The sequence below is a fragment of the Manihot esculenta genome, chromosome 2 (genome assembly GCF_001659605.2).
Source record: "Manihot esculenta cultivar AM560-2 chromosome 2, M.esculenta_v8, whole genome shotgun sequence".
NCBI classification, from domain to species: domain Eukaryota; kingdom Viridiplantae; phylum Streptophyta; class Magnoliopsida; order Malpighiales; family Euphorbiaceae; genus Manihot; species Manihot esculenta.
In genome coordinates this window covers 1,843,732-1,854,496 of record NC_035162.2, presented here as the reverse complement: position 1 = coordinate 1,854,496, position 10,765 = coordinate 1,843,732, and the positions used below count along the sequence as shown (strand labels likewise).

At 37.4% G+C, this 10,765-nt stretch overlaps 2 protein-coding genes across 2 annotated transcripts; both read left to right on the top strand.

Annotated features, from left to right (window-relative positions):
* Window positions 1-1,340: 1,340 nt before the first annotated feature.
* On the top strand, window positions 1,341-4,624 carry LOC110609664. Its single transcript, XM_021749416.2, has 2 exons — window positions 1,341-1,702; window positions 3,026-4,624. The coding sequence occupies exons 1-2, from the start codon at window positions 1,589-1,591 to the stop codon at window positions 4,283-4,285; spliced, it is 1,374 nt and encodes a 457-aa protein (XP_021605108.2). The 5' UTR covers window positions 1,341-1,588; the 3' UTR covers window positions 4,286-4,624.
* A 1,032-nt stretch (window positions 4,625-5,656) lies between these two features.
* On the top strand, window positions 5,657-7,635 carry LOC110609838 (BTB/POZ domain-containing protein At5g41330). The gene has a single exon (XM_021749662.2). It carries the CDS (start codon window positions 5,923-5,925, stop codon window positions 7,342-7,344), a length of 1,422 nt encoding a protein of 473 aa, XP_021605354.2. The 5' UTR covers window positions 5,657-5,922; the 3' UTR covers window positions 7,345-7,635.
* The last annotated feature ends 3,130 nt before the right edge of the window (window positions 7,636-10,765 follow it).

Here is a 10,765-nt window from a genome sequence, read left to right as displayed (position 1 = left end):
TTTAAAAATTATTAGTGATAACTGTTCTCATGGTCCTTGTATTAATGCAAGGTTGCATATATTCACATTTTGTAATTGATATAACAAGGGTGGATGATAATTCCTGATGAAGAACAAAACCCCCAAACAAAGACTAGGACTTTACATAAACCAACCTTGAGAGTGGAGCCTAGAGGATTATTAGGCTTTTTCTTACTGGGTGTAGGTGAGGAATAAGGTAAAAATTTTATTAATAACAATATCAAAAGAGAAGAAAAAGGTGCATTTGAAATAGTGTAAAGGCTCTTTTTGGCATGTGGGTTTATTGAGATAAAGGGTAGGAGAAACTTTTTGAGGCATCAATTTCATAAAAGCCTTGTCAATTCCTACTTTGTCCATCATTAGAGGTAGGGATAATCCTTTTGCCTTTTTTATTGAGTTTTTTTCATGTTTTTAGTTTGGAGGGAACAATTACAACGTTTTAACAAGAAGCTATAACAGAAAAGACTTGTTCTTTTAATTTTCAATTTTAATATTTGAAACCATAATAAATAAAATAATTCAATTCTATCTAAAATAATATAAAATTTTCCTTTAATATACTTTTATTTTAAATGATATTAACTTTTGAAATTTAGCATTTGAGCTACCTCAAATTCATATTCATAATCCTAAACAAACTGTAAACCTATGGACTTTTAAGGATATTAATTTTCCACAATTTTAAGGATTATCCGAAGTTAGAGGTAGAATTTGTTTCACAACATTGTTTATTAAAATTAATTTTGAAATTTCTTGATATATCATGACATGAAGTAATGCTATGCTATGCATATATTCTAGAACAGCAGAAAGTGAGAGAGAGGGAAGAAAGCAAAAGTCTCCAAGAAGGGTCAAAAGTAATGAAGAGCTTGATTACAAGGTGGGGTTTGATTTCTAAAAGAATGGAAGTGGAGGGAGGGAGGGAGGGATTTCTGGGTTCCATTCTATTACTTAATTAATAGAATATCTTTGAAAAGAGATTATAATTATTATTTTGAATGTGGGGAAAAGAGGAGGAAAGTGAGAGAGGAAGAAACATCAAACATTCGCGCAAGCCAAGTTCGTTTAAAGTGGCGGGTAAGGAAGGGGGATTTTGGAGGCTAGGAGTGGGCCCCACAATTACCGTATGCAGTTGTCGTTGTGCCCACGAAAGCTGTATGCCTACCTACATACACACGTGCACTCTTTTCCACAATTTAAACAAACTCATTTTCCCTTTTTTACCCCCATCGGACAAAACTACCCTCGAATTTAAATTTTTTTATTTTAATTTTAATTGAATTTAATGCAGAAATTGCAATTTTTATTCACAATTTTAATTTTAGTATTATTACAGGATTAAAGAAGTAATTAACCTAAGATTTATAATAAGGGTAAAGTGGTAAATTCGAAAGTCAGGGTCGTCGATTATCCGATAGAGGAACTAAGTCATTGCCGTGTTTGACCTCAAAGCCCTTTCTTACATTTATATAACACTTACCTTTAAATATTAATTAAAACAAAAACTCTTAGATTTCCATCTTCATTTCATTTTCTTCCTCAAAATTTCTTCGTTAATACAACTCAGATGAGAGCCGTTAATGGACACTCCAGACCTTCCAACGACGCTCTCCACACTATAAACGCTGCTGCCTCTGCGATCGCCTCCGCCGAGAATCGTGTTCCTCAAGCTACGGTTCAGGTGCTTCAATTTTATTTCTTTTTTATTGATTTATGCCTTATTTTTGTTTATTTTCAATTTCATTATTTTGGTGTGATCGTGCTTAGTATGAATTTTTTTATTTTTATTAAAAAAATGCATTAAGTTTTGTAGGATTGTTAAATTATGGAGTTTAGAGATCTATTGCTGATTGTTTTTGTTGATTGATTGCGGTTTAATGAGGTGTTGGTTTCAGCTGAGCTCTTTTTTTTTATCCTTTTCTTTTTTTCTTCGGAAGCAAAATATTACACGGATTTTGCTTTCAAAAGTAGTGAAGTGCTTCCAAAATAATAAGATGATGATTAAACCTTCTTTAAGTGTTCAAAGTTTGACTTCTGTTTGGCGAAAGCATATTGCTTTGGTAAAGTTGGGTGCTTCTGTACAGTATATTGCTGAAGTTGGTTCTCTTCTGTCAAATTCATCACCGGAAAATATTCTTTCTTTGAGTTTTTTTACCTTGCAGTTGCAAAAAGATGAATATAATATTTTTTCCCCGTGAAAATGCTAGAGTAATATTAAGGGTCTATTGTTACCTAATGTCTGCTAATAAAGAAGCTAATTGTAGTATGCAAATGGCCTAGAGAAAATGGGTGAAGGTTAACGAGTTTATTTCACAGTAAGGATGCGATGTGATCTATGATCTATTTACTGCAGCGGTTGTACTCACTGTTTGATTATTTTGACGTTTCCAAGATATATCTATGTAATCAGCAATCTTGTAACTAGGATAACATTTTCTGAAGGTTTACTTCATTCCATATGGACAGTGCTACGTTGCAATGGAGAAGAGCTTCTGTTAAGAATCGAAGAATCACACATAAAAAATAAACAACACACATATTCAACATGGTTCACCAATTTGGCTACGTCCACGGTGCCTAGTTTTGTCTTATTTCTCTGTAAATTTTTATACACCAGAAGAATATTATATATTTATATGCTTAGAGAAAATACAAAAAAAAAATAAAATAGTTTTCAAAAAATTTGCCAGTTAGATGCACGATCGTAAAGTATGGTGTACAATCCATGATATATCATTAGGCTCCATATTTCAACACCTTCTACAATGATCTTTAATTAGATCTCATCTGCATTTGTGATATACACTTGTAATTCAACTGCCAATTTTTTATTTATCAGATTCACTTAAAATATTTTCTAATACGCCTGATACACTTGAGCAGCTAAGAACTAGAGAATAGAGATTTTTTAATAGACATGTTTTGTGGTCTCTGGTCCCAAATTAAAAGGTACCTAAAATGTGATTCATTCTAATGATTTTTTCTTATTATTCTGCATATGCAGAAGAGAAGATGGGGGAGCTGCTGGAACGTATACTGGTGTTTTGGATACCACAGACACAGGAAGAGAATTAGTCATGCAGCCCTTGTTCCTGAAACATCTGCTCCTGGAAATGATTCTTCTGTAGCTGAAAACCCAACCCAAGCACCTCCTATCACACTTCCCTTTGTTGCACCTCCTTCATCTCCCGCATCTTTCCTTCAATCAGAGCCTCCTTCTGCTTCACAGTCACCGGCTGGTACAATGTCACACACCTCTATATCTGCTAATATTTACTCTCCTAGTGGACCTGCCTCCATTTTTGCTATAGGTCCTTATGCCCATGAAACCCAGTTAGTTTCACCACCTGTATTCTCAACTTTCACTACTGAACCATCAACTGCTCCTTTCACTCCACCTCCTGAGTCTGTACACTTGACTACACCTTCCTCGCCTGAGGTACCTTTTGCTCAGCTACTTGATCCCAGCATCAGGAGTGGTGAGGCTGGTCTGCAATTTCCATTATCAAACTATGAATTTCAGTCTTATCAATTTTATCCTGGAAGTCCAGTTGGCCAGCTGATTTCACCTAGCTCAGGCATATCTGGATCAGGAACATCATCTCCATTTCCTGATGGTGAGCTTTCTGCTGGTGGCACTCACCTTCTTGATTTCCGACTGGCTAACCCTCCAAAACTCTTGAACCTTGATAAGCTCTCCACCCATGAATGGGGATCCCGCCAAGGTTCAGGAACTTTGACCCCAGATGCAGCAAGGTCCACATCTTGCAGCTTTCCTCTGGATCGTCAATTTTCTGATTTCACATCACAATCTCATTCAGACCATGGAAACCAGAATGATGAAGTTGCTGAACGTAGAGTCTCTTTTGAATTAGCTGTTGAAGATGTTTTGAGATGTGCAGAACAGAAGACATCATCCCCTGTGGAAGTCAGGCCAGATTCTATGGAACATGGAACAACAGCTGCAAAAGAAAACTCTACTGAAATAGTAAACAATTTTGATTCCCGTGTTGGCGAAACATCTAATGAAACAGCAGAGAAAGCTTCGACAGATGGGGAGAGGGCAGCACAGCATCAAAAGCATCGGTCCATAACTCTTGGCTCTCTTAAAGAATTCAACTTTGATAATGCTGATGGAGGAGATTCACACAAGCCTAACACTGGTCCAGACTGGTGGGCCAATGGAAGTGAAAGTGATGTTGGGAAAGAAGATGGTGTCAGCAAGAATTGGTCCTTTCCAGTGATGCAGCCAAGTGTGGGTTAGCTAGTATTTAATTGCATCTCCTGGTACTTTCCAGTAGAACTCCACTGGCTGAAACCAAGAACCCCACTTGCTAAAAGCCAATTGCAGTGAAATTTTTAGGGTGTTGCGCGAGGAATCCAAACTGACTCACAAGAGAAGGCTGTTTTTGAGTCCTTCGTGGCCTGAAAACAGGGACAGGTGGTAGTGTTTTGCACTTTTATTGCTTGCTTAGCAAGATAGTGTATTATATATATCTTTTTAGGCAGAAAGATGAACTAACAGTGCTTGTTAGATATTTTTGTGGTGTCATCCATTTCATATGTAGTATAAATGACGAATAAAACAGTTTTTTATTAATAATTGCGAAAAACAGATGGAGATTGACTATATAACATGCTAATAAAAGATGCTATTCGCCAGCTTGGTTGATGTTCTTGTGGTCAGTGTTACCTCTGCATTGTGGAACCAATGTAAAGGAACTTTTTTTTCCAGAAAATGGCAAGTACGCTGCAGCTACTGATATCTTCTAGCTCAAAAATCGGCCCGAGGCCAAGCCTGTGAGTCTGATTGTACAAAAACTGTAAAGAAAAAGAGCAAGAAAAGTTGTCATTCCCTCTGAAACCAAGCAACTGTGGTTGGTCAAAGGACTATGGAAAGTTTGGGCCTCGAGTGGATTGTAACTGCCACTTTTAATACCTCTGAGCCTCTTAAGTGGCTTTTGCCTTAAAGCCCAACGGACACCCCCACTGCCTTGTTTGGAGTTGACAGTTAAAAAAGACTGGAAACCCGGAAGCTTACTCTTCTTCTATTTCTTTTCAACTAGAGTCTGATGGCTTTAATTGGTTTAAATGGGTTTTTTATTCGAAAATTCACTTATACCTTAACTATGTTAAAGGGCTTTGACTTTTCAACACATTAAAAAAAAATTAATCAAATAGATAAAATTTTAACATTTTTTAATAACTTAAATTAACCTTCCAACCATACAGAAAAGCTTCGATAAAGAAACATCAACAAAAATAAAAGCAGTTTGAAAATATCACTCTTTCCTTTCTGTTGACAATACCCAACAAATTTACGTAAGTCATGACAAAACATAAGCCAACTAATTTGGAATATGTTAATTCTGGTGACTTGACTTGATACAAACAATTGAGTGAATAATTTAAGAGGAAATAGGAAAAGAAGATTCGAGAAACCATAATTTGGAGATTGCAAAATCATAGTGGATTATAAGATAAACATGGTTCGATCTTCAATTAAAAACTTAAAATCGTTGTTACAAATATTTTCTTAAATATATTGATTAATTAATATAATAATACTTTTTAAATTGGCATGATTAAGCACATTTTTTCAAAACAAAACATGGTCCACGTTGGATGGCTCCGTTTCCACTGCTGATTTTGGATTTTCAACCCAGTCCGAAAATTCCAAGCCATGAAAATTGTTTTGTCTTAAGTCGGACCATGGAAATGATTCTTCTTCGCAACTGTCTTCCCGTTTTCTTCTTTGACCACAAACCACATCCCTTGACCTTCTAGGTGGCCACCATTATTGCCTTTATAAACCACCATTCACCTCCATCACTTCCACCCTAACTCCTCCCTGCCGTAAGCGTTATCAAGGTTTTACAAGAAAATCAAATAGTAAGAAGGATGCCTCCTTTTGCTTCAACCATGCCTCCTCGGAACGACCTTATTCGCTCTCAGGGCATTAGTCCCCTCTCAGATATTATCACCATTGATGTTGGTGGTCAACTCTTTCAGACCACAAAACAAACCTTAGCTCTTGCAGGACCCAAATCGCTCTTCTCCCAATTTTCGCAGTCAACTCATGTGAGTCTTGCTCCTCTGTTCATCGACAGAGATCCGGAGTTGTTCTCTATCCTTCTCTCTCTGTTGAGAACTGGGAATCTTCCTTCAAAGGCTAAAGCTTTTGATCTTGAAGATTTGATCGCAGAGTCCAAATTTTATAATGTCGAGCCTCTTTTAGTTAACTCTCTATCCAATCCTTCTCTGTTTGATGCTTTCAACCTCGAGAGGTCGTTAACTTTGCCCCTCAACGGCCGCGACTTCCCTTCTGCCATGGCCACGACGTCGTTTGGGACCCTGCACGTAGCTCATGGCAGCAAAATAACTTCTTTCGATTGGGCCTTGCGCAGGAAGTCGACCATCCTTACCCAGTTCACGGCGATCGATTCTCTCCTGGCGATTTCGCCAACTCTTGCAGCCGCGGGAGCCACCGATTTCTCGGGGATGCAAATTCTCGATCTCGAAAAGGGTTCTGTCAAAGAAACATTGTGTTGGGAGAACGTGACCCGATCGAGCTCTACGGTTCAAGCAATTGGTTCGTCTCCAGATTTCTTGCTCACAAGTTTCGAGTCCGGTCGCAGGAACTCAAACTCTATCATGGTCTATGATTTACAAACCTTTTCTCCAGTAACCGAGATTGCACACTGCGAGATATATGGTGCTGATCTTGATTCAGCCATTCCAGCCACAAAATTGAAGTGGGTAGAGAGTCACAATGTGGTAATGGCTTCTGGTTCTCATAGTGGACCATCTGGTATACTGGGGAATGTGAAATTGTGGGATATAAGGTCCGGAAATGTGATTTGGGAATTGAAAGAGAGAGTTGATTGTTTCTCTGATATTACTGTTTCAGATAGCTTGTCAGCCATTTTTAAAGTTGGGGTGAATTCTGGCGAGGTCTTTTATACAGATTTGAGAAAGTTGGGTGATACAGATAGTAATCCATGGATTTGCTTGGGCGATAAGAGGAAGGTGCTAAATGTGAAGAAAGAAGGAAATGGGTGCAAGATTGAAGCTCATGGGAATCAAGTCTTTTGTAGTAAAGGAGGAGATGTTGAGCTCTGGTCAGAGGTTGCCATGAATTCCTCCAAGAAAAGCGAAGATGGGTTGCCAGATAGGGTGTTCAGGAGGAATTTGATGGGAAGAGCAAAAGATATTGGAGGATCAAGAATAACCAACTTGGCTTTTGGGGGAAGCAAAATGTTCTTGACAAGGAAGGATCAGCAATCTGTTGAGGTTTGGCAAAGTTCTATAAGGGGATTTTAGATCTTTGAATTTTTTTCATTCAATTAGCCATTAGTGTACAATTTTAAGAGATGAATACTCATTGAAAGGTAGGTACTTATTGTTTGTAGTTCATAGTTTGATTCATACAATTGTAAATGTCCATGTATCTTATCAAAATATTCCCTTGTTTTATCATAGATAGGGCTTATCATTTTGTAGCAGTGGCTCTGTAACATTGTTTCCAGATGCAATTCCACCTGAGGATGTCACTGTAATTCCAATTTGTATGCCCATGAATCTTGTACAATAAATCATTTACTCTTGGTTTTCTACTGCTGCAATTTAATTATTTATAGCTTCCATACTGTTATATCTATTATCACTCTTTCACAAATACAGGGGAGATGTAGGAAATGTATCTTGAACCTTAATTTTTGCTTTCTGCAAGGTGTTTAATTTGCTCTTACTAGATACACAGATGCTATGTGTCTGTGAAGAGGACAGAAATCTGAAGGAAGGTGGGATATATCTTCTAGGTTGAAAGTAATTATGCTGGAGCCTATTCATCCTGTGATGTTTGCCAACTTCTTGTTTCCAAGGAGCTCTAGTGAGTTTCAAGATTGCCTGTAAAATGAATGGAAGTGCAAGGCAACCTCATCTTGAGAATATGGAGATGGCAAGTAGTGAAGAAGTCTGATAATGAAGTTGGAATCTCCGTGATAAATATTTATGTGTGGTAAGCAAGTGAAAAGTTGGAGAGTATTGACACCACATCTCTGGAACATCTGCTTGAACACAAACTCTTGTTTTCTGGGGATTGGTCATAGATTGTTTTTGCTATCTACCACTGTCAATGTATGCAGAGCTTCTCAGGCAATATTTGCTGCTTTATTTCCTAGCAGGGGCAACAAGTTTAAGGAAGCAGTAGTTAATTTGATACCCCATTCATTTATTCGTAAGTGGGCACAAAAGAGTTTTGGAGGGTAGGCTAAAGGTTCAAGCACATACCATGCTAAACATAAATTTAACCGTAAGTGATTAATGCGAACAGATGGATGGCTTCAGGGCTGAACTACTTCTTCAAGAGCTGCCTGGTTGAGAAAATGACTTTACCTGATCCCTGAAAGAGACATATACCCAATATCAGTGAGTTGCCTGCTACTCACTGAATGTATTGACAAGACATGTTCAAAAAATATATCTTTGAAAATTTATCAGTAATTAAATACCAAATTAGTTGTTTATTTGAAAATCTTGGTTTGTTGATTAATTGTGTTTAAGAACGGATTAGGAGCACAATTATCATATGGGTTTTCTTTGCTTAGAGAATCGAGCAGAGGATCTCTCCCTCCATATTAATATATAATATATGGATTTAATTAATCAGTCCATATCACTCAACTAATCATCCCATGTGATGCTTGTTCTAGATTCCTTAGTCATTTTCCGAATTGTGATTGGATAGCCAAACAAAAAATTATTATTAAATTTTATATTTATTAAGAGAATAAAATATCAAATTATAGGCATGAAAAAAATATCACTATTGCTGTCACACTTTTTTTTCTAAAGGAATTGAAATTTTATTTTTACAGATGAAATAAATATTTACTGAAATATTTACCTTCATTGAATGCAAGAATTATGAAGAAGCAGGCTGCACTTTTCTGGCAAAATTAGAGGTAAGCATTCTCTTCTTTCAGATATGAGTTGCGCATATTACATGCGGTGTTAAACTTAAATCTATTAATGGGCTCTTAATTTCTCAAGGCAGGATTTGGGGTTTTAGTCTTAAATAAGCTTCAACGACCTCTTCTGGCATTTAATGGCCGTGTTTTAATTTGCATGGCTGAACTGATGAGTTAGGGACAGTCCTCTGTCTGTCATCTTCCTTATTTATTAATCGCTTCCTCTTCCTCTTTCTTTTTCATTCATATCTTCCAACAACTCTTTTCTGGGTTTTCTTTCTTCTCCTCCACCGTTCATATTTTAGCTTCTGCTTTTGTCATCGGCTCTTTTCATCCTATCAGCTGTTGCCGCTTATTTGCTTTGGTGGAAAGTCTTCTCCCCCCCCCCCTCACTGACACGTTTTTGGTCCTTATTGGGTAGTCTTCCTGGTCTCATCCACAACGCATGATTGGATTGCAGAGAATCTCCGCTCCTACCAGACTTACGTGTGCAATCCCTTTTCTTGCCAGCAAGCAGGGTCTCGTGACTGTCACGTGCCACCCTAAGAATGTGGAGCGCATCTTAAAGGCTAGGTTTCATAATTACCCCAGGGGTCCTACTTTGCAAGCCGCCTTCCATGATTTGCTCGGCTATGGCATCTTCATCTCTGATGGAAACACGTGGCTCTTCCAGCGTAAGACTGCTGCATTCGAATTCACCACTAGGACTCTTCGCCAAACCATGAGTAGATGCGGTAGCCAATAAATTAAAAATCGATTTTGTCCAATACTTGAATCTGCACGGATCCGAGCCAAACCGGTTGATCTTCAAGACTTACTACTCCGGCTCACTTTTGATTTGTGGCTTGGCTTTTAGCAAAGGATCCCAATGCTATCCCCGAAGCTTCTAGAGAACGGCTTTGATGTAGCTTTGGACGGAGCCCCAGAAGGCACGCTACATGTGGAAGCTCAGCTCAACACATGGCCGGTTGAGCCAGAGCCTACAGTACATGGACACATTACTTGTCCCACATCATCAATACACGTGAGCTTGAGTTGCTGAGTCAACAAAAAGGAGTTGGCAACGGGAATCCGCGAGGTGCATGAAGGAAAAAATAAAAGAATTTTACAGGAGGACCCAGTCCAATTGTAAAACAATTATGATTGTGACAAGGCAGTTGCTTAAATGGCTGGTTGGGCTTGGTTTTATTATATCTGGTAGGTTGCCCAAGATGAAGATTGTTATTGCAAGATAGCATTGTTTGAAAGAGGATAGTAAAAAATAATGATTAAATTGCAATATTTAAAATCATAGGAGAGCTAATAATGTTGAAATCGTTGGTTGTGGGTGCATATGAACTGAGACATCAATCATCCATAATGATTCACACAATTCCTTAGCCTACAATCTTCATTTAAATGAATTTGGTACTTTGTGTTTGGTTCTCTCAATCATTTTATGAGTGCTCCATGTGGTCCAACTGCACCATATACTTCATCTTTTTGGCAAATCTACTCATCTTTTGTTTTAAATCAATTATTTTATTTTATTTTATTTTAATTTTCTTTATTTTTTTAAAAAAATCAAGTGTAATACATGCAAATAATTTTATGAGAATTTATTTATTTTTTATTATTTACAATAATAATTGAAGCAATTAAATAAGCACAAATAATGATGAGCACTGTCATAATAAATCATGAGGGCTTTGCTTTGAAGTTTCATCATATATGTTTTCCATTACATTTCAATAATTATATATATATATATATTGGTGGTATGATAAAGTTTT